Source organism: Chiloscyllium plagiosum, unplaced genomic scaffold (genome assembly GCF_037043375.1).
Source record: "Chiloscyllium plagiosum isolate Xiang-an unplaced genomic scaffold, Cpla_swu_hap1 HiC_scaffold_47, whole genome shotgun sequence".
NCBI classification, from domain to species: Eukaryota; Metazoa; Chordata; class Chondrichthyes; order Orectolobiformes; family Hemiscylliidae; genus Chiloscyllium; species Chiloscyllium plagiosum.
This window is the reverse complement of record NW_028270185.1, coordinates 19403542-19428097: the sequence shown is the minus strand read 5'-3', so window position 1 is coordinate 19428097 and position 24556 is coordinate 19403542. Positions and strand designations below refer to the sequence as shown.

Here is a 24556-nt window from a genome sequence, read left to right as displayed (position 1 = left end):
ATGTTCTCTGAAATAATCTGCAAGAAGGCGTCCTGCCTCCACAATGTAGAGGAGACCCCACCGGGTGCAACAGATGCAGTAGATGAAATGGCCTGAAATGTGTACTAAATAGTGTATTAATAATGAAAACATAATTCAAACAGAATGTTTCATTGTTGTTGATGATTCGTTGGAAATGGGCTCATTATCCGTCCTTCACCATAAACTAGTATCCTTAACAAGGTACTATTTATGAAGGGCACTTAGGCATCACCAAATGTAGAGTAAGAGATTGAGATTGAGTGCGGTGATCAGAATCACTAAACAGCTTGAAGATCTCAAAAGCAATTGTCAGACATGAAAGAAGAGAACCATTGATTCCAATTACCTTTCTAACCAGACTATCGAATGTGTAGGGGCTGACCTGTTTGTGTTTGGCTCCACTATTTCCTGATGGTGGTTAACTATGTCTCTTGATACGCTGAAGTAAAAAACACACTGGACCCTGGATGCAGTCGTCAAAGTCCTACGTGGAATAATTGCCTGAAATATTATATCTGATAATGAACCATGTTTAAGGACTTTGTGACCTCTTCAGCGTTCCAACATGTCATTCATTCACCAAGATAACCTCAGACTAATGTGAAGCTGAATGTGGAGTCCAATTAGTCAAAAGCCTCTTAAGAAAGAACACAGGATTTTTTCAGTTCTATTGAATTCTACTCCACGCAATTCCAATATGGTTTTTCACCATTGGTACTGTTAATGCGAGAAAACGGAAACCTTGGCCCCCTATTCTTCCAGAGTGATTAACCCCACTAAGGAGCCCTTTGAATCAAAAACACTTTCGGAAAGAATAGAGACGTCACCAACAAGCGACTAACTACAACAGGCCAAAACCTTCCCAGGTTGAGGCAAGTTCAAGCAGCGTGGATCAAGGGATATCTCAGTCTTCTTCTTAATGTTAACAGCACATAGCTAAAATAGTAATGAGCTTACTCTTCTGCTGAGCCTTTGCATTAAATAATCATGCACCTTGGATCAAAAGTGCTAGTTATTAAGAAATATTTATTAAACATATTTACCACTCATCAAATTTGACTCTTCTTCTACCCGAGACATCCCATGGACATCTTTCCCTACATGATTTCAGTAGCTGAGACTAATAATAACAAGAAGGATTGGTGGAAGTGAATTTATCCAAGATATCACAGTCACAGCTGACAGTAAATGAGTAAGGACAAAAAGGTGGGGCAGCTGAAAGTCGGCGGGGGGGGGGGGGGGGGGGGAGAACAGTGGGTGAGGGTAAGAGAACGGGGTAAGGGTTTGGGAGGAGTGAAGGTTTGGGATGGGCAGATGATGGGTTTGGGTGGGGTGTGGGAGGGCTAGAATGAGGAGCAGATGAGGGGTAGGAGATGGGATGGGGGATGGGCAGATGCGGGGATGAGTATGGGTAGAATGGGGGATGAACAGATGAGGGGGCAAGGAAGGGTAGAGTGGGGAATGGACAGATGAAAGGGCAAAGAATGGCTAGAGTAAGGAAATTGAATTGAATTTATTGTCACGTGTACCAAGGCATAGTGAAAAGCTTTGTCTTGCGATCAATATAGGCAGATCACATAGTTAAATAGCATAGATAAGTAAATGATAGAAAAACAGCGGCAAAAACAAAAAACACAGGTACAGGCGAATGCCAAGGGTTTGTCAGTCCATTCAGTATTCTAACAGTAGGGTAGAAACTGTTTCAAAACCGGCTGGCGTGTGTGTTCTGGCTTCTGTACCTTCTTTCTGATGGTAGAGGTTCTAGAAAAGCATCGCCAGAGTGGGATGGATCTTTGAGAATGCTGGTGACCTTTCCTTGACAGCGGGCCTGGTAGCTGGATTTTATAGATGGAAGGTTGGGCTTTGTGATTGCCCGGGCCGAGTTCACCACTCTCTGTAACCACCTCCGATCTTGAATGGTACAGCTGCCATACCAGGTAGAGATACATCCAGATAGAATGCTCTCAATGGCACACCTGTAAAAGTTGGCAAGGATATTCGCCATCACACCAAGTTTTCTCAGCTCCCTGAGGAAGAAGAGATGTGTTGGGCCTTTGTAACCAGTGTATCCACATGAAGAGTCCAAGAAAGTTTGTTGATGACCACTCCCAGGAGCTTGACACTCTCCACTCATTCCACCTCTGTGCTGTTAACATGTAGGGGGGCATGAGTAACATCCCACTGAAAGTCAATAATGAGTTCCTTGGCTTTGCCAACATTGAGAGCTAGGTTGCCCTGAGTGCACCATTTTTCCAGGTCTTCCACCTCATGTCTGTAGTCTGTTTCGTCACCATCTGAGATTTGACCGACTATGCTGGTGTCATCAGCGAACTTGTAAATGGCATTAGTCTGGTATTTGATGACACACTCATGAGTATACAGCATGTACAGTAGGGGGCTGAGTATGCACTCCTAGGGGGCTCCAGTGTTGAGTGTTAATGAGGATGAAATATTGTCCCCAATCTTCACTGTGGGTCAGGAAACTGTGGCCTGTGGGTCAGGAAACTGGGGATCCAGTTGCAGAGAGTGGGGCTTAGTCAGAGATCACTAAGTTTAGTAATCAGTGAGGGGATAATAGTGTTGAACTGTAGTCAATGAGTAGGATTCTAACGTAACTGTCCTTGGTGTCAAAATGTTCAAAGGAGCAAATGAGGGGGTGAGGAGGTGGTAGAATGGCTTATGAGGTAGGGTGATGGGCAGGATAGGTGAGAATGGCAGAGGAGGTAAAGGGGGGGGGGTGAACAGAGGGGGTAGGCTGGGGGTGAGCAGAGAGATTGGGAGGTGAAAGTTTGGGATGGGCAGATGAGAGGATAAGAAAGTTGTAGGGTGGTGGTTGGGCAGGTGAGGGGGTGAGAATGGAGTAGGGTGAGCTTTGGGCAGATGAGAGGGCGAGGAGGGGAAGAGTAGGGGATGAGGAGATAAGGGGTGAAAATTTGGGATGGTGAGATGAGGGAGTGGGAAATTACCAAAAGTGTCCTGGGCTATGCAGGCTGGGTGGGTTAGCCATGGGAAAATACCCATTATGTCCTGGGATGTGCGGGCTATGTGAGTTAGCAGCGGGAAATTCAGAGATGGTTCTGGGTGCGGCAGCCTCGACGTCAGTAAGTGTCGTCCGTTGGCAGCTGCTTGCTCGTGCGCCTGAGAGCGAGTCGCGTGAGCTCACGGAGTTGCGCGAGGCGGGGCGTCCGTCCGACCTCTCTCTCTCCCCTCCCCCCCACCCCCCCAATTGTGTGTGTCTGTCAGGTAGAGAGTGTACTGTTCACAGCAACGCTGTCAGCTTGACCGCCAACATCGCTGAGGTAAGGGCTTTGTTTACTCAGTGTCTCTGGGTCCGGGTTTTTGTTTTTTTACAGAAGCCGTTTCCAAGGATTCTGTTAATTCCCGGGATTGTTGGCCTCTCCCAGTTCGTGTTAGTCCCCATATCCACCCTGACTGACCGGTTATTCTGGGCTTCTGCTTATTCGTAAATTATTGTGGCCTGGAGTGCGCTGCTTGAAGGGGAGGTGATGGCAAATTTACAAGTAATTTTCGTGTGGACGTCCGAAGTGGGAGTATGTCACTCGGTCCCTAAAGCTAGCTGTATTATTTAATTCGATCCGAGCTGATCTAATTACTCCACATTCCTTCCTAACCTGTCACCTCCTTTCTTATTCGGAATCTATCTACGTCCAGCTTTAAAATATTCAAAAACTGCTTCTTCCTTTTGAGAAGCTTTTCGAAAGGATCGGCGATCTTTAAAATGGGCGACTGATTATTTTTAAACGGTGACCCCCAGTTCTGGGTTTAAAAGGAAATTGGATAAATGCTTAGAAAATAAAATAATTCTATGTGGTTGTAGAAAAAAATGTGGTGACAGGCAGTGAGCAGGACTAATTAGTCATAGCTCTCAAAGAGCCAGCATTAGGTCAGCAGAGTTAAAACCGTCAGTTTTTGTACAATGAGAAGCCAGGTCATGTGAACAGTAAAGCCATACGTGACAGTTGAGGTTCCATGATGGGTAAGCCTGTGGATTCAACAAAAATGACAATAACCTGCAATTATGTAGTGCCACGAACATAACAAAACCATCCTACCAGGCTTTACAGGCACAATTAGTAGACCAAACAGGATTAGAGTATCAAATGGGGATCATGTATTCCCTATCTTTAATTGGAGTAAATTTCTGCTTATCTAGTATTGGATTTTGAGCAGCCTTTCATTAACTTCCAGACTTTGACTACTCTGATGCTCTCCTGGCTGGCCTTCTGTCTTTCATCCAAGACACTGGTGCCCATCCTCGAGCTCCCACCAAGTTCCATTCCCCTTTCACTGACCGACCTGTGGGCTCTGTCTGGCAACACAATTTTTCAATTGGTTATCCTTCTTGGCCAGCTCCACAGCGGATAGGAGAAATGGTGGCATAGTGGGAATGTCACTGACCTAGTGAACCAGATATCTGATCTACTGCTGTGGGGGAACCAAAAACAGTGAAAAATGTACTTGATCTCACTGCCAGCTGCAGATGCATCTGTCCATGACAGTATTGATAAGTGACCACCACACAGTCCTTGTGGAGACAAAGTCCCACATTCAATTGAGAATAACCTCCGTCGTGTTGTGTGGCACAATCACTGTGCTAAATGGGACAGACTTTGAACAGATACAGCAACTCAAGACTGGCCGTTTATGACTTGCTGTGGGCTGTCAACAGCAGCAGAATTGTACTCCACAGTCTGTAGCCTCATGGCCTGACATCTTCCCCATTCAATCATTACCATCAAACCAGGGGAATCAATCTGGGTTCAATGGAGAGTGCAAGAGGGCATGTCCAGAGCAGCACCTGGCATACCTGATGAAGTAATATCAATCTGGTGAAGCCACCAAACAGGACTACTTGCACGCCAAACAGCATACACAGCAAGTGAGAGACAGCAAAGCAATCTCTCAACCAATTGAACAGATCTAAGCCCTGCATCCAGTCATGAATAGTGGCGGATAATTAAACAACTCACTGGAAGAGAAGGCTCCGCAGATATCTCCATTCTGAATGATGGAAGAGGTCAGGACATTAGTTCAAAAGATAAGGCTGAAGCTCTTGCAGTAATCTTCAGCCAGTACGATTCAGTCCATATGATATCAATAAATGGTTGCAGGCAATGGAACCTGCAAAGGCTACAGGCCATAACAACATTCTGGCAATAGTCCTGAAGACTTGTGCTCCACTCCCCTCGTCAAGTTGTTCCAGTACAGTTACAACACTGGCATCTACCTGATGTGAAAAATTGCCCAAATATGTCCTATACAGGTATTTCTGGCACAACGTGATCGTTGCGTTCCTGTGCAACCTCACACTGTAGAAAATAGCTATACCCGTGCAGTAGAAAGTTCGCGCTATCCAAATAGCGTTTTAACAAAACTTTCATTATGTCAGAAATACCTGCACATAAAAAGCAGAACAAATCTAACCTGGCCAGTTACCACCCAATCAGTCTACTGTCAATTATCAGTAAACTGATGGAAGGTGTCATCAACTGTGCCATCTAGCAGCACCTGTTCAGTGATGCCCAGTTTGGGTTCTGCCAGGGCTTTTCACCATCTGATCTCATTACAGCCTTGGTTCAAACATAAACAAAAGAGCTGAATTCCAGAGGTGAGGTGAGAGTGACAGCCGTTGACTTCATGGCTGCATTTTGACCGTGTGAGACATCAAGGAGCCCTAGCAAAACTGGAATCAATAGGTGTGAGGGGCAAACTCTCAGGTAGTTGGAATCTTACCTGACACATAGGAAGGTGGTCATGTTTGGAGATCAGTCATCTTGGCTCCTGGACATCTCTGTAGTTCGTCAGGGTAGTGTCCTCGGCCCAATTATCTTCAACTGCTTCATCTATGACCTTCCCTCCATTATAAGGTCAGAAGTCACTGTCTTGTCATATGTGGAACTGGGATTTGAGGTTTGTCCTCCTCTCCCTGTAAAATGGTTGAACGGTAGGGTTCGGGGCCTAGCTTTGCTGCTCCTCTCCCTTGTAAAACTGCTGTCTTTTGTGTACAGCTGTCAATGTTTTTTGTAAACTGTTTTGTAATTTGTTTAATAAAATAAAAAAAAAAAATAAGGTCAGAAGTAGGGATGTTCAGCATCATTCATGATGACTCAGACGCTGAAGCCATCCGTGTCCAAATGCAATAGAATTTGGAAACATCCAGGCTTGGGGTGACAAGTGGCAAGTAATATTCATGCTATGCAAATGCCAGGCTATGAACATCACCAACAAGAAACAAACTAACCATTGCCCTTTGACATTCAAAGATCCTTAGAGTTATCATTGATCAGAACCTCAGCCGGACTCTCAGATAAATGCATCTGCAGATGAAAGCAGGTCAGCGGCTAGGAATACTGCAGCGAGTAACTCACCACCTGACTCCCGAAAGTCTGTCCATCATCTACAAGGCACAGGACTGTGATGGAATGCTCCCCACTTGCCTGGATGAGTGCGGCTCCAACAACATTCAAGAAGCTTGACACCATCAAGGACAAAGCAGCCCACTTGATTGGTACTGTATCCACTCCCTCCACCACTGTGACTATAGTGTGTACTATCTACAAGATGCACTGCAGAAATTCACCAAAGATCCTCAGACAGCATCTTCCAACCCATGACTATTTCCATCTAGAAGGACAAAGGCAACAATGTATGGGAGCACTATCACCTTCAAGTTTCCCTCCAAGCCACTCACCATCCTGACTTGGAGTTACATCAGTGTTCCTTTGCTGGGTCAAAAACCTGGAATTCCCTCCCTAAAGGCATTGAGGGTCAACTCACAGCTGCTGGACTGCAATGGATCAAAAAGGCAACTCACCAGCACCTTCTCAAGGACAAATAGGGACGTGCAATAAATGCAGCCCTGCCAGCAATGCTCACATTTGACAAAATAACTGTACAGAAAATTAAAAAACCCAATCAACCACGAAACCGCTTCACTGGTACCATTTAAGGAAGGAAATCTGTTCATAAGACCACATGGAATAGGAATAGGTGTAGGCCATTTGGCCTCTTGAGTCTGCTCCTCAATTCAGTAGGATAATGAATGATCCGATGTTCCTCACATCTGTTTTCTTGCCCTTTCCCTGTAACCCTTGATTTTCCTACTGATCAAGAATCTCAGCCTTTAAATATGCAGCCCTTACAGCTCTGTGGCAAGGAGTTCCACAGACACTCAACCTTCTGAGAGAAGAAATTCTTCCACATCTAAATGTTAAATTGACACACCTTTAGCTATGCCCTCTGGTCTAAGACGCTCCCATGACGGGAAACATCATCATAGCATTTCCCTGTCAAGACCCTTATGAATCCTATATGTTTCAATGAGATTATCTCTTATTCTTCTAATCTCCAGCAAGTAAAATCTCAACCCATACAGCCTTTGTCTAGCGAGCAACCTATCCAATACCAGGATCATTTGAGTGAACCTTCCCTGAAATGAAATGATATCTTTCCTTTAAATAAGGGAACCAAACATAGGAAGATGGTTGTGGTTGTTGGAGGTAAGTCTTCTCAGCTCCTGGACATTTCTGCAAAGCGTTCATCAGGGACAGCGACCTTGGCCCAACCTTCCTCAGCTGCTTTATCAATAACCTTCCCTCCATCATAACGTTGGCCCTGATGAATGCACAGTATTCAGCATCAGATACTGAAGCAGTTCAAATGCGACAATGATCTGGACATTATCCAGGCTTGGGCTGACAAGTGGTAAGTAACATTTGAACCACACAATTGCCAAACAGTGACCATTTCCAGTAAGTGACAATCTAACCTCCACCCCTTGACATTCAATGGCATTAGAATCACTGAATATCCCACTGTCAATATCCTGGGGGTTGGCATTGACCAGAAATTAGGGGCAAGCGATAGCCTCACTAGACTATTAATCCAGAAACTCGCTACTATTCCAGGACAGATTGGAATTCCACCTTGGCAGATGGCAATTCAGTGAAACAAAAGCTGTAATTAAGTCTTTACTAATGACCATGAAACCATTGTTGATTTTCAGGAAAACCCATCTGGTTCACCAAAGTCCTTGAGGGAAGGAAATCTGTCCTCACCTGGTCTGGCCTACATGTGACTCTAGACCCACAGCAATGTATTTGACTCTCAAGTCCCCTGTGAAATGGTCTAGCAAGTCACTCAATTGTATCAAATGCTCAAGAATGTAGCTCATTACCACCTTCTCAAGGGCAACTTGGGGCTGGCAATAAATGCTGTCCAGTCCACAACACCCAGGTCTCACAAGTGACTTAATCCAATCTCCTTGAAATAAGGGCAAACATTCCATTAAGCTTCCTTATTACCTGCTGCACCTGTATGTTAGCTTTGTGTTTTGTGCACAAATATTCCCAAGTCCCTTGTGTTGCAGCTTTCTGCAGTTTTTCTCCTTTTAAATAATATTCTGTTCGTTTGTTTCCTCTTCCAATATGAATAACTTCACATTTTCCCACTTAATACTGCACTTGCCAATGTTTTTGCCCACTTCTTAACCTACTAATTTATATCTCTGTAAACCATTTTTATCCCCCTCACAACCGGTCTTTCTACATACTTTTGTGTCGTAGTGTGCAGTTGGTTGGGCCTCAATGTCTACAATATTTTCTATAAACTCCTCTCTATCTCTACCTTCACCACGTTCTTTAAATTGCTGCTTAAAATCTACCTCTTCAACTAAGATTCCAGCAGTTTCACAAAGTGGTTTACCACCATTGTTTCAGGGGCTTTTAAGGATTTGCAGCAATGGTGCTTGCATCCCATGAAAGAATAGAAAAAACACTTTTGGTCACCCATCCTAACATCTCATGTACCTCAGTATCAAAATTAGTTTTATTGTTGCTCCAGTGAAGCACAGTATAACCAGCAGGTTAAGAGAAGAAAAGTTAGACAAGGTGCCTTTACAAACCATTCTTTAAAGTTTCCTGAATTATTTACCTCATCAATTTTTATTCTTTGCATCATTGTTCGTATTCTAGGCATCAGGCCTGTGGTGGAGTTCTGCCTTAGTCAGCTCTCTGCCCTTTGTTTAGTTAACAAGTTGTAAACTATGCACAAGATATTTTCAGATGGTTGTATAATTTCAATGCCGTACCTCAGGGTGTGCCCTCTAGTGAAGACCATCATGCAAGGCACCAACTTTGGAGAGGAGTGAGGGGTAGTTTTGAGTCCTCTGAGAGTTATCTTTTTAACATTTTTCCCAGCTGCCTTTTGGTTGCAACAGAACTGAAGGCATCATGTGCACGTGATTAAAACATTGATCCTACGTGATTATTGTATGCAGCATTAAGTAAGATGAACGCATGTGACCCCAAGGGGGCATGTGTCCTTAATCATCCCTTGAGAAGGTGAGCTGTTTTGGAGGGCTGCAGTCTCTGTGATATGGGCACACCCTCAATGCAGCTCTGGAAAGAGTTTCAGGAACATGGGGAGCTGACCAGAAAATAAAGATGCAACTGCAGACAGATCAGCTATGATTTTATGGAACAGTAATGCAAGTTTTAACTCTACCTCTCTTTAAACTGTATGTTGATATATGTAACACTGAACGAATGAAGGACTGTTTTCAAGTCAGGATAGTGTGGGGCTTGGAGAGGAGCTTGCAGCTGATGGTGTTCCCATGTACCTGCTGAGATGGTAGAGGTCATGGGCTTGGAAGATGCTACTGAAGGTGAATAGCTGTAATTAATTATGTAAAGGATATGCATTGTGCAGCACTAGTGGAGGAAATGTACATTGGAGAGGGTACCAGAGGTACCAGTCAACTGACTGATTTTGTCTTTGGTGTTGATCTTCTTGAGTGCTGTTGGAGCTCTACTCCAAGCAAGTGATGAGTTTTCCTTCACACATCTAACTTGTGTCTTGTAGATGGTAGATAGGCTTTAAGGAGTCAGGAGGTGAGTAACTTGCTGCAGGATTTCTAGCTTTTGACCAGTTCTCATTGCCAGATATGGCTGGTCTTGTTGGTGTCTAAGATATGGGATTTAACTCAAGGTTGTCACCTGGAATTGAAAATCAATCTTTTGGAAAACTCCAGGAGAAAAATTCAGAGAGATGATCTCTTTTCAATTTATTAACCCATTTTTTGATTATTGTTATTTAAGTGTTGGAGACAGATGGAACAAATCAATTCTAATCAAATTCTGTCATAATGAGGTTTAGAAGGTGGTGATCCCTGACAGGGCCATTAGTGAGAGTGTGGAAGTGGGGTGGCTGAAGTGGGAGGGCATGAGATGGGAAACTCCAGGAATGCACTAACGGGAGTTGATAACTAAGGAGGAGAAAGTGAGGACTACAGATGCTGGAGAGTCAGAGTTGAAAAGTGTGGCGCTGGAAAAAGCATCCGAGGAGCAGGAAAGTCGACATTTCTGGCATAAGCCTTTCATCAGGAATGTGGAGGGGGAAGGGGGCTGAGAGCTAAATACGGCGAAGGGGAAGGTAGATGGGATGGCAATAGGCAGATGATGTAGGAGGTGATTGTGTTAGGTCCGTGGGGCAGATAGGTGAGAAGAAGGTAGGTCAGGCCAAAATGGCGATGCTGAATTGGAGGGTTGAATCTGGGATGAGAAAGGGGGGGGGGGGGGGGGGGGGGGGGGGGGGGGGGGGGGGGGAGGAGATTTGGAAACAGGTGAAGTCAGTGTTGATGCCATGTGGTTGTAATGTCCTGAGGTAGAAGATGAGGTGATCTTCCTCCAGTTTGCGGGTGGCTTTGATTTGCCATGGAGGGCAGCCATGATTTGCATGTCCTTGGGTGAGTGTGAAGGGGAGTTGAAATGTTTGGCTACAGGTTGGTGGGATTGTTTGGTGCATGCAACCAGAGTTGTTCCCTTAACCGCTCTGTGAGTTGGCGCTTGGTCTCCCCAATGTAGAGGAGACCACATCGAGAGCAACGGATGTAGTAAATGAGGTGGGAAGATGTGCAGAAAAATCTTTGCCAGATTTGAAATCACCCTTCTGGCACGTAGACAGATATGAAGGGGAGGTGTGAACACAGTTTTGCACCTTTGTGCGGAAGCTGGGAAGGTGGCAGGTATGGAGGATAGGTTGGTGGGGTGTGTGGACCTAATGAGAAAGTCGCAGAGGGGATGATCTCTGTGGAACACATAGGGATGAGAGGGAAGCATCTCCTCCACTTCCCACACCTCCATCCTCGAACCCCAACAAGGATAGAATCCCCTTGTCATCTTATTCCACTCCAGATACAATGCATTATTCTCTGCCATTTTCACCATGTACAATCAGACCCCACTATCAAAAGTATATTTCCCTACCTATGCCTATCTACGTTCCACAGAGACCATTCCCTCCGCAACTCCCAGCACCTTCCCCTGCCTCCATACAAGGTGCAAAACCTGCAACCACACCTCCATCCAAGGCCCTAAAGAATCATTTCAAATCCGGCAGAGATTTTTCTGCACAACCTCATTTACTGCATCTTTTGCTTTCGATGTGGTCTTCTCTACATCAAGGAGACCAAGCCCCAACTCAAGTTCAGGAAACATCTCTGTTCTGCAGGCACCAAGCAACCCCACCAACCTAAGGCCAGCCACTTCAACTCTCCCTGACACTTGCCCAAGGACATGCAAATCCTAGCTGCCCTCCACGGCAAATCAAAGCCACCAGCCAATTGGAGGACGAACACATCGTCTTCCACCTTGTGACCCAACAACCACATAGCATCAACATTGACTTCACCAGTTTCCAAATCTTCCCCACCCTCCCATCTCATCCCAGATCCAACCCTCCACTCGGCACCACCACCACCTGACCTACCTGTCCATCTTCCTTCTCATCTATCTGCTCCACCCTCCCCACCAACCTATTACAATTGCCTCCAACCTGCATCCACCTATTGCCATCCCATCTATTTTTACCCCACTCATATCCCCACATCCCCCACTTATCTCTCTGCTACCTTACCCCTACGCATTCCTGCTGAAGATCTTACGCCCAACTGTCTTAACTTTCCTGCTCCTTGGATGTTGCTTGGCCTGCTGTCCTTTTTCCAGCGCCACAGTTTTTGACATTGATAACTAAAGCACCAGCAGTGGTTGCATTCTATAGGGTGAGGAATGGGCACTGCTTAGATGGAGATTCTGTGGAAGGTTCACCGAACCGGAAACATTATCTCTGATTTCTCTCCAAGATGCTTCCAGATCTACTGAGATTTTCCAGCAATCTTTGTTTTTTTCTGATTTACAACGTCCACAGTTCTTTCAATTTTTATGAAGAGTAGGATTATATGGGTCTTTTACCAAGTGGCAGTCAGTGACTAATGGGGTACTGCAGGGATCAGTGTTTGGGCCCCAGCTATTCACAGTATGTATTAGTGATTTAGATGAGGTAACTAAATGTAATATCTCCAAGTTTGTTGACGACATCAAGCTGCGTGTGGGGAGCAACCATGAGGATGTGCAGAGATGATTGGGTGTGATCCAGCAAGTTGCGTGACAGATGCAGTATGATGTGGGTAAATGTGAGGATATCCACTTTGGTAGTACAACTAGGAAGGTAGATTTATCTGAATGGTGATGGATTGGAAAAGGGGAGGGGTGACCTTGAACCTCAGTTGCTGAAAGTAAGCATACAGGTGCAGATGGTGAAGAAGGCAAATTATATGTTAGCCTTCAAAGTGAGAGGATTCAGTACAGGAGCAAGGGTGTCTTGATACAATTATACAGAGCCTTAGTGAGACAACGCTGCAGTATCTTATACAGTTTTGGCCTCTTTATTTGAGGGAGGATATTCTGAATATGGAGGCAATGCAACAAAGATTTACCAGACTGATTTTTGGTATTGCAGGAGTGACATATGAAGAGATAATGGATTGATTAAAACTATATTCACTGACTTTTAGAAAAATGAGGGAGGGAGAAATCATAGAAGCCTATAAAACTCTAACAGAATTAGACAAAGTAATTGCAGGAAGGATGTACCCACTGACTGGGAAGACCAGAACCAATCTGCCGTCACAACTTAAGGATATGGAGTAGGCCATTTAAGACTGAAATGAAGACAAATTTCTTCATGAAGACAGTGGTGAACCGGTGGAAATTACTGCCACAGAAGGCGGTTGTTTTTAGGAAGGAGGTGATATCGTTCTTAGGGCTGACGGGATCAAAGAGTTTGGGGAGAAAGCAGAAACAGGGTTCTGAATTAGATGATCAAGCATGTTCATTTTGAATGGTGAAGCAGGCATGAGGGCAGAATGGCTTACTCATGCTCTTTTTTTAAAATGTTTCTATATTAATAAAAGGTAGGACCTTTGTGTGGAGCTCCAACCCACAGGGGTGTGAGAGGGATACATTTGGGCATTTGGAAGTTTTATTGGAGCCCAATGGTTGTTGTAGCTGATCTGCAGCCCAGGCACAGCTTACACTGGACAGCCTGCTCCTCATGACTTCTCAAGTATCCCATTCAGGTCCTGTCTTTCAGATGAGAAATTAAATTGCCTCTCTGTCTGTATATGAAATATCTTATCATGTATCTGAAGAGCAGCAGGAAACATCTCCCTGGGATAATGGATAATATTCATGTCTCAGCCAGCATGCCTAAAAATGGATGTTTTGACCATTTGTCATGTTTGTTGGATCTTGCTGTACTCAGTTTGGCTACTGGTGATTAACCACTTCATTGGCTGCAATGCACTTGGGATGTCTTGTGGATGTGAAAGGTGTCTTTGAATGAAGAGTCCTTTTCCTTGTCTGTAAAACCTTGCACTATTTGCTGTGCTGTTGCCCCAACATGGAATGACAATGAGGAATTAGTTGTCTCCTCTTAGCGATGGACAGTTTTTGTTGCCAAGGGAAAATGCAGTGCTCTGATAATGCAGCACTGCCTCAGAACCTCCATGGGGGATCAGCCTGTGTTAGGTTTAGAGCTGGTACAGGCACGATGGATCAAATGGACTCTGTCTGTGCTGCAACACTTAAGTGAGTCTGTGAATTTCGTTCTAGTTTAAATGTTAAAAGGACTGGGAATGTTAAAATGCTTCAATCGTCATTTATATGCGGAAATGGATTCATAGAGTTTTACAGCATAGCAAGAGACCCTTTTGGTCCATCATATATATTCATGTTGGTCATTCACCAGGAATCGGGCTTTTGCCCGAAACGTAGATTTTCCTGCTCCTCGGTGCTGTCTGACCTGCTGTGCTTTTCCAGCACCACTCTAATCTAAACTCTGGTTTCCACCATCTGCAGTCCTCACTTTTGCCCATCTCTCTACTTTCGCGCTATTTCTCAGGACCTGATCCATAGTCTTGTATGCTGTGACATTTCAAGTGTTCATCTAGATGCAACTTAAATGTGGTGATAGTTGCTACCTTTACTGCCCTTCCAGATACTCATTACCCTCTGGGTGACAAAATCTGCTGTTTAGATCCCCTCTAAAGCTCCTGCCCCTTACCTTAAATTGATGATTCCTGTACAAAGAGGGAAAGTATATTCCTATTGACCCCATCTATGCCCTTCATAATTTGTATACTTCAATCCGGTTTTGCATCCACTTTCTCTGCTCCAAGAAAACTAACTCTACCCTATGTGGCCTCTCTTTATAGCTGAAATGCACCAACTTGGGCAACATCTGTTGAATTTGTTATTTACACTCGCTAGTGCACTCTCATCCCAGAGGATTATAATCATAAAGGAGCAGGGATAGGGTGAATAGCCAGGTCTATTCCCCAGGGTAAGGGAGTCCAAAACTAGAGGGCATAGGTTTAAAGTGAGAGAGGAAAGATTTAAAAGGGACCTAAGGGGCAACTTTTTAATGTAGAGGATGGTGTGTGTTTTGGAACGAGCTGCCACAGGAAGTGTTGGAGGCTGGTATAATTACAATATTTAAAAGACATCTAGATGGGTACATGAATAGGAAGGGTTTAGAAGGATATGGGCGAAATGCTGGCAAATGGGACTAGATTAATTTAGGATATCTGGTTGGCATGGCCAGTTGGATTGAAGGGTCTGTTTCCGTGCAGTATAACTCTCTGACTCTATGACTTTGTTGTGAAAGCTAGACTCAGGTGGGAGCGTAATGCAGTGGACTATTGTATTGTAGCCTTCATTCTTCAGACTTTTCATAGAATGTTAGAACAGTTTCAGCACAGAATGGGGCCATTCAGGATGCAGTCTCTGTGCCAGCTGTCTGTAAGATCAACTCATCCAGTACGGATTCAACCCCCCTGCTTTTTTTCCTTGTGGTCTGACAATTTTCTCCTCAGATTTTCATTAGGACCATATACCAAGGAGATACCTGCCCTGTTTAAGTCTATTTAAGAAAGGCTGTGTTGTATTTAGCCACAGTCATCTTTCTCTGGGGAGCAGTTCCCTCTTTACAGATACTTCAGCGGTTTTGTGAGCTGTGTGACGGAAACTCAAAGCATTTGGTGGTTTGGAGGAGGAGGAGGGGTGGTGAAATTTCTGTTACATTGCTGATATATTTTGCAAACTTTAGCATAGGCGACTCAAGTTCCTCTTTTTGAATTTAGACTTATTCAACAATGATCATACTATGGAGATCAGATGCAATGCTCCCACCCTTTTAAAATTTGGTTGGATGTCTTAAAGAGCCTCCCTCACGAACCAAAGTTGTTTTCTGGCCCACTGACAATTGAATGTCTCCGAGCTTGTAATGTAGTCTGAGATCCTGTGCACCATAGCAATAGTGGAGCTGCTCAGGCCATTTCAGTCTTCTGGCCTAGTTAACTAGAACCTCCTTTGACAGACCTTCGTAAGAGGGGAACATCAACCTTGTATGCCTTGAATCATTCCCCTTAAACATTTCAGAGCAATACACAGAACCAATTCGAAGAAGCATCTCTGGATCCAAAACGTTAACCTCAATTTCTCTCCGCGGTTGCTGCCAGCCCTGCTGAGTTTTCCCAGCAATTTTTGTTTTTGCTTCAGATTTCCACCATCCACATTTTTTCAAAGCAAACTTAAAAAAAACTTATCGTGTGTTGAAGCTGTTGGTTTTAGGATGGGATGATATTGATTAGATTACAGAATCGTGCTTATGAGTCAGTTTAAACTGTTAAGCAACACCTTCAGAGCAAGCGTCTTGCACAAGACCAGATTTTATAAGGAGGGTCTTTAAGCAGTAAAGGCGTTTTTTAAAAGAACAATCAGTGATCGTTTTCATAGTCACTATTTCAGAGGAGATTAAGCTGTAGCCATCAGACATCAACCTACATACCCAGAGCATTAGCTTGGACCTTTGAAATATTAAATCAGTGACATTATCACTATTCCTCTATCTCTGTTAAATTAAATCACTTTTCTTTTCCACTATTCATGAGGTCATGCAAGTGAATGACATAGTGGGACTGACTACCCCATGTTCCTTTCACAGGCTGCACGCACCCTAGACCAGTGGATGCCAACGTGGCCAACAAGCCAAAGGAGCATACCATGATGTGGTTCCCTGTTATGCTGCTACCTTATCCTCCCACAGAACTAAAGAAAAGGCACAGCAGAGAAAGAGGCTAGTTTGCCCATTTTCATTACAGTATGGAAACTGGCCATTTGGCCTAACAAGTCCAGCCTGACCCTCCCAAGCGTATCCCACCCAGACCCATTCCCGTACCCTATTACTCTACATTTCCCCTGACTAATGCACCTAACCTACACATCCCTGAACACTACGGGCAATTTAGCTTGTCCAATTCACCTAACCTGCACATCTTTGGACTGTGAGAGGAAACTGTAGCACCCGAAGGAAACCCTATGCCTACACCATTCCAGGAAAAACTAGCTGCCCATTTTAACCCTGGCCTCCACTATTTGACCAATAGGTCTGCATGTTCCAGCACATCAGGTGCACATCCATTTTCCTTATAAATTAGTTGAGGGTTTCTGCTGCAACCACCAAACTACCCTCTAAAAATTTTTTCACAAGTCTTCTCTTAAACCTTCTACCAGCCGCGTTCAATCAGTGACCCTGGTAAATTATCTCTCTGCTGGGGAAACTAGTCCATTCTACCCAGGTCTTAATTAACTCACACATCAGCCACCGCTTTTGGGGAAAGTCAGCCTAGCCTATCTAATCTGAAGGACTCGTACAGAACAGCTTAGTGTTATAGTGTTAAATACACTATCTCCTCTTGACTGTTTCTGTGCCAAGAACTTCAAAGAATGGAAAATGGGTTATAACTGTTCATGCTGTGTATGCTTTAGAGACACCTGTTAAAGTTATATGCAGTCCTGTAAGAACATTAGATAGCCCTGCTCTGTACAGCATTCTGTACTCCAGCTCCCCATTGGTACATGATGAGGGCTCCCTGATTAGAGGGATCTTTACTGAAGTTTCTTTGCTGCAAGATACGAAGGGAATGCGTGCAGTGAAAATTTGGGTGAGTGCACAGGAACTGTACAGATAGAGATCACCTCGGCACTGAGTGAAATGACTGTACATGTAAAAGAGGTTGATGTAAGGGTACGTATAGTTGGGAGTTGACGCATGATGGTACTATCAGTGCACTAGTAATTCAGAACCCCAGCCTAATGTTTTGGAGACAGCAGATCAAATCCATGACATTGATACAATTTTTATTTTCTTATTTAAAAAAAAGCTCTAATTAAGAGCCTAGTTTGACCACAAATACTAATGCCATTTGGGGAGGGAAATCTGCTGTCCTCGTCTGGTCTGGCCTACATGTCACTCCAGACTCATCACATTATGGTTGACCCTCAACTGTCCTCAAAAAATGGCTGAGCAAGTCATTGAATTCAAGGACAAGTGGTGGCCTTGCTATCTTGTGCTCCCATCTCATATAAGAATTAAACATGCTCCCTGTGTTCATAGAATCCCTATAGTATGGCCATTTGTCCCAACAAGTCCATACTGACTCTTCAAAGAGTATCCCATCCAGATCCATTCGCCTAGCCCTATCACTCTGCGTGTCCCCTGTCTAATGCACCTAATCTACACACTCCTGAACACCACGGACAATTTAACATGGCCAGTTTACCTAATGACACCACTCTGGACTATGGGAGGAAACCCACGTAGACATGGGGAGAATGTGTAAACACCATACAGGCTGTTGCATGAGGCTGGAATTGATCCTGGGTTCCTGGCGCTGTGAGGCAGCAGTGCTAACCATTGCGCCACTATGCTGTTAATGCAAAAAGCACGGAGTCTCCTCTCTCGATGCCAGCTAAGGTGGAAGCTGCTGACTTTGTGATACCAAACTGAATCAAGCAGTATCTTTCAATACATTTGTTCAATATTAATTACGTTTGTCTGATCCATTGCTCCAGTCAAATCTATAAAAATATTATTGTTTTGCTGGTAGGGAGTGTTGCACTATCTTTTGGGTGAGGACTGTTCAAATAGATGTGAAAGATGTTGTCAGCATCACTTCGAAGCAGAGCAGAGAGAATCCTCTCTTCCTAACCTGTAACTCCAGCTCAAAACCTTCAACGTAAACCTCTAATCCAGGTACCATTCTCTAATGGGAATCTTATTTAAATTCATCCACTTGATCACCTTGATCAGATCCTCTGTCAGCCTGCTCTGAAAGTCTGCAAACAGAGATGATTCCATAATGGAAGTTTAAGGTGCACTCAAGGGAAGAAAACTTGCTGGGATGCTTTGCATGGGAGAATTGGTCAGCTGCATGTGGTTTGATAGGATAACCACAGTTTTTGGAAGCCTGGGGTGGTGAGTCATGGGGCAGGATGTCCAGATTAATATGAAGAAGCAATTATTCAATATTGCCATAACTTCATGTTTCTCCTTTCTGCAGTTGTACTTCTGAGATCCCAGCCAGGCCTAGGGAAGAAAGAAATGAAGCTGCAACTGATATACCAGAAGGTAACTAGACAGTGACAGTGAGGTAGGAGACAGAGAACATATCTAGGTTAACAGGTATGAGTGTGAGTCCCTGTGAGAGTATAAAGACCACATGTGGAAGTGTCCCTGTGGTGTATATGATTGCATGTGAGTGTATGACTGACTAAGTATGTTTGTTCATGTGACTGAGTGGGAGATGCTTTGCAGCTCAAGTTCACTTCTGCCTCACCACAGAAGCAGGAAAGAGGAGGACATTGGACATTTGGGCCCATCACAGTCCACACTGATCATGAACCTTTGTGTGTAGATGTGTTCACTTTTCTGTCGAGCCACTGGCTTGTGATGATGAGGACACCTCCCTCAGTTACCATTCAACCCCAGTGACCCTGAGACCCTTCCAACAACCATTTTGTCTTGTGCAGGAGAGTTTTGGATGGGGTGTTGACTGGTTTCCTATATAATTCCGAGCTCAGTGACCTACTTCAAGCTCAGGCAGGAAAGGTCAATATCATTTCCTGTTAATGAAGCTTAATTCAATTTCCTCAGTTATTTGCAGGTCTCTTGTGACCAGTTCACACTGATCTTTGCAGCGAGACCTTAAACAGACTCCAATTGTTCTCTCTGCTCATAGTTCTCCCCCTCCCCAGCCTGACGGACTTTGAGATTCCCCATAGCAATGACTTAATACATGTTGTGCTGTCAGAGTTGTCATTTTTTTTTATGGGACTGTGAACCTGTCAAGTGAACATGAGAAATCCCATGGCTATTTTAAGAAGGGCAGGAGAGTTCCCTCCAGTTTTGCTCCAGTGTCCCAGACAGTGGTTACTTGCCAAGGACTGCTTAAAATCAGGCTCTGTGGTTAGTTTTCACATTGCAAGTTTGTGGGATCATGCTGTGCCTAATTTCATTCCCCAATTTACTGTTTTAAGATGGTCCCCACACTTGATTCGGCATTTCGGCTTGTGCGATTCTTTGAGATATGCTGAGGTGGTGGAAAGTGCTGTGCTTTCCCAGTCTGTTTAACTTACAGAATTATAGAATCCCTACAGTGTGGAAACAGGCCCTTCAGCCCAAAAAATCTACACCTACCCTTCAAAGAATAACCCACCCAGACCCATTTTCCTACCTGTTATCCTATATTTACCCCGGGCCAATATTTACCCATGCACGCTTCAAAGTGTAAGAACAAAGTTGGATTTCTACAGCCTCTACTGCAACATGGAAGTGTAGAGATATTCGAAAATGGTTAGTACCCAGAATGACACTGTCTCAGAATAAAGGTTGTCCATGTAAGAGTGAGATATGGACAAATTGCTTAATCCAGAAGATTATAAATATACGAAGAACAAAGAAAATTGACAGCCCAGGTACAGGGCCTTTGGCCCTCCAAGCCTGAGCCAATCTAAATGTACTGTCTAAACCTGTCAGTCAATTACTAAGCATCTGTATCCCTCTGCTTCCTACCTATTCGTGCATCTGTCCAGACACATCTTAAATGAATCTACAGTGCCTGCCTCTACTACCTCTGCTGGCAACGTGTTCCAGATGCCCACCACCCTCTGTGTGAAGTACTTGCCACGTGTATCCCCCTTAAACTTTCCACCCCTCACCTTGAAAGTGTGACCTCTCATTATGGAATCCTTCACCCTGGGAAAAAGCTTGTCTCTATCCATCCTGTCTATACCCTTCATGATTTTGTATACCTCAATCAGGTCCCCCCTCAATCTCCTTTTTTTTCTAATGAAAATAAACCTAACCTACTCAACCTCTCTTCATAGCTAGCACCTTCCATACCAGGCAAAATCCTCGTAAACCTTCTCTGCACCCTCTCCAAAGCGTCCACATCCTTTTGGTAATGTGGCGACCAGAACTGTACAGAGTATTCTAGATGCGGCCGAACCAATGTCTTGTACAATTTTAACATGAACTGTATTTGGAACTGTATGTGCCACAAAACTGTATGTTCAGTTGAATCAAGGCAACAATCAATAGATGTTTAGACTTGAGGGGTAATACAGAATGGAGTAAGTGAGGACTGCAAATGCTGGAGATCTGAGTAGAGAGTGTGGTGCTAGAAAAGCATAGCCAGTCAGGAGAAGCAGGAGAATCAACGTTTTGGGCATAAGCCCTTCTTCAGGGTTGAGATAAAATGGGAGTGGGGGGCGGGGGGGTGGAGAGATAGGGAATGTGATAGGTAGATGAAGGTGGGGGCGAAGGTGATAGGTCAGAGGTTGGAATGGATAAATGGGAAAGACGATGGACAGGCCAAGAGGGCGGTGCCGAGTTGGAGGCTTAAGTTCTTATATATATGTGTGTGTGTGTGTACGAGCAAAAGCAGCTTTAACCATCATGGTTTCCACATTCTAACAGCACATTCATGCTCCACATCTGCACGTACACCAATGTGGGAGCAGAGCCTCAACAAGCTGCCATTTAACATATGTTCTCTTTTCTGCTTCAGCTGAAGATGTCAACTGCCTTCCCTGATGGGAAGGGGAACTGTACCCTGTGGAATTCCAGATTGCAGAAGGTATGAAACCCTGAGATCATATTCTGGGTGTAAGGGGGAATGAGGTCTTCGTTGCTGACATGTTTCATGCCAACAAGCAGCATCAGGACCAAAAAGGATGAACCCAGAGGTCAGGTTGCATAGTCTGTAATATCATGGTTTAAATCAAAGACTTGAGGGAAGATTAGTACATGACATTGTCCGTCAATGATATGCTGTGTTTCACTAGGCTATTTCATCACCAGGTGTGACATAGTGTCACATGATTCTGCTGTCTTGCAGCTTGTAGTAAGATGAAGCCATGAATTAATAGTTTTCCTCACTTTGGCAACGCAAGCAGGAATATTATGAAGACAAAGCATCCATTCTCTCCAGTTGAATGATTAAAGAAAATATTTAAGATGATCAAGGATTTGATGGGGTTAATTTGTGGGAGACTCCAGATCCAGACAGTATAATGTTAAAATTCTATTACGTGGCCTCTCTTGCGTCCACTCTTTCCTTGTCCCTCCTCAAAAAATATACTGTTGAGGGGCAACAATTTGAGGTTTTGTAAAAGTGTGATGGACATATATTTAGTAGGTTGGGGGATTAAGAGTGGTGGAAGCAATGTGGAGTGGAAAAGTAAAATACTGTGAATGTAGGAAATCTGAAAGCCAGAAAATGTTCAAACTACTCAGCAAGTCTGTCAGTGTTTGTGGAGAGAGACAGTTAATATTTAAAGTTGAAGAACTCCATTCGAGGAAGATGGATATTCCCTCCAGAGTTAAGGGGTAGGTCACTCACCTTCTAATTGAATGGCAGAACAGGCTCAAGGTTCTGATTGGTTTTTTATTTAGCCATTAATCATAGCCTTTCTGACCTCGATGCTTGTGTCTAACAGTTGTTACTCTCTGGTAAAGGTGGGGAAGTGATGCTTTACTTTGGATAATGAATCTCACTGGACTGTGTGGGGAGGTAGCAGAGATTCTAAAATATGTATCTTCTCCTCCAGATTTACAGAGATGCAGTGCTGGTGTTGGTCGTGGTTGTCATTCTTATCCTCCTGATGATGGTACAGTTACTGCTGTTCCCCTACAATCACCAAATGGACAAGAAGATCAGCGTTCCCTTTGAGATCAGAAAAGCTGCAGCTGATGTAGAATTGGGCTGGTCAGACTCATGCAGGTACCCAGGAAATTGGCTGGGACCCCAGCCTCTCCTAGAGGGGGGAATAGTGGGTTTTGTAATGCTCCCAGATGGATTCTTGATAAGTCAAACAGCTACAAAGCCTCTTTTATGAAACCCTGAGTAAACAATGAATTGCAACATCCTCTGAAGGGACTTGTGCAATTGATTGCAGCATTGCCTTTGGGGTCAATGGTGATGATTCTTATGGCATTGAAACCTCCTGTTAAGATAGAGCTGCTTGTCTTCAGATGCATAAGGTTCCATGGGCTGATACATTCTTATGTTCTGTCTTATGCTTGCAGTCTTGTCCTCGTTGAGAGTATTCCAGAGGGGATGCATTTTGGGCCTAACTCCACTGTGAACCCATCTATTTTTGATGGGTGGATGAAGTTGATGAGGGAGGCAGAGAAAAGCATTGAGATCAGCTCCTTCTACTGGACCATGCAAAACAGAGACACGCACACATTGGAACCTTCTGCCAACCAGGTACAGTCTGGGGAAATATTCAACATTCGTCAGATTTGTACTAAAATAGTTCAGAAGAGTTTCACTCGCCTGATTCCTTAGATGCATGTTTTGTGAGGAAGAAGTTCTCTTTGAAGTCTTTCTTATTGTGTGGTGGTGGTGTCGCATGAAGTCAAATACATTACTCACAGGTGAACTCGCTGGAGTCCAATGTCTCTTCAAATTAAATTGCTTGTTCACTTTTACTAAATAGGTACACATAATTTGAAGGTGCCGGTGTTGGACTGGGGTGGGGCAAAGTTAAAAATCGCACACCACCAAGCTATAGTCCAACAGATTTATTTGGAAGCACTAGCTTTCGGAGTGGTGCTTCTTCATCATGTGGTTGTGTCCACCACCTGATGAAGGAGCAGCGGCTAGTGCTTTGGACTGTAACCTGGGTTGTTTTTTTTAACTAGGTACACATAGACTTAGCGTGAGACTCAGACTGTTGCTTCTCTCTTTAGATCTTCACCATCATTTTACTACATGTACTACATCAATTTAACATAGCTTCCTGTTTACATAGTCAATCCTTTACTTGATAGAGTTTAAAAGAATGAGAGTTTTTTATTTAAAAGCCTATACTATGCTGAGGGTGGCTTAAGAGTGTTTCCCCTTGTGAAGGAATCCAGAACCATTTAAAAACAAGGGGTTTCTCATTTAAAATGGAGATGTGTGAGGTTCTTTTGGTCTCTTGAAATGCTTTTCCAGAGAAGGGGTAGTATCATTGAATATATTCAAGGTTGAGTTGGATAGATTTTTAATCAAAGGGGATGAAGGCCAGATAGAAATATTTGCAGGGAACAGAATAGAACATAGAAGAATACAGCGCAGTACAGGCCCTTTGGCCCTCGATGTTGCGCCGATCCAAGCCCACCTAACCTACACTAGCCCACTATCCTCCATATGCCTATCCAATGCCCACTTAAATGCCCATAAAGAGGGAGAGTCCACCACTGCTACTGGCTGTGCATTCCATGAACTCACGACTCGCTGAGTAAAGAATCTACCCCTAACATCTGTCCTATACCTACCACCCCTTAATTTAAAGCTATGCCCCCTCGTAATAGTTGACTCCATACGTGGAAAAAGGTTCTCACGGTCAACCCTATCTAAACCCCTAATCATCTTGTACACCTCTATTAAGTCACCCCTAAACCTTCTTTTCTCCAATGAAAACAACCCCAAGTGCCTCAGCCTTTCCTCATACGATCTTCCTACCATACCAGGCAACATCCTGGTAAACCTCCTCTGCATCCATTCCAGTGCCTCCACATCCTTCCTATAGTATGGCGACCAAAACTGCACACAATACTCCAGGTGCGGCCGCACCAGAGTCTTATACAACTGCAACATGACCTCAGGACTCCGGAACTCAATTCCTCTACCAATAAAAGCCAGTACATCATATGCCTTCTTCACCGCACTATTTACCTTGGTGGCAACTTTCAAAGATCTGTGTACATGGACACCAAGATCCCTCTGCTCATCCACACTACCAAGTATCCGACCATTAGCCCAGTACCCCATCTTTTTGTTACT

General features: G+C 44.1%; 1 protein-coding gene across 1 annotated transcript in view; it reads left to right on the top strand.

Annotated features, from left to right (window-relative positions):
* Nucleotides 1–3230: 3230 nt before the first annotated feature.
* Nucleotides 3231–24556, top strand: part of LOC122542714 (5'-3' exonuclease PLD3) — a 42405-nt gene continuing 21079 nt past the window's right edge. Inside the window, exons 1-5 of the mRNA XM_087984013.1 lie at nucleotides 3231–3320; nucleotides 18782–18849; nucleotides 21290–21358; nucleotides 22332–22504; nucleotides 22810–22993. Of these exons, the coding sequence (XP_087840139.1) occupies nucleotides 18823–18849; nucleotides 21290–21358; nucleotides 22332–22504; nucleotides 22810–22993 (453 nt within the window). The 5' untranslated portion in view covers nucleotides 3231–3320; nucleotides 18782–18822. The remainder of the gene's footprint in view (nucleotides 3321–18781; nucleotides 18850–21289; nucleotides 21359–22331; nucleotides 22505–22809; nucleotides 22994–24556) is intronic.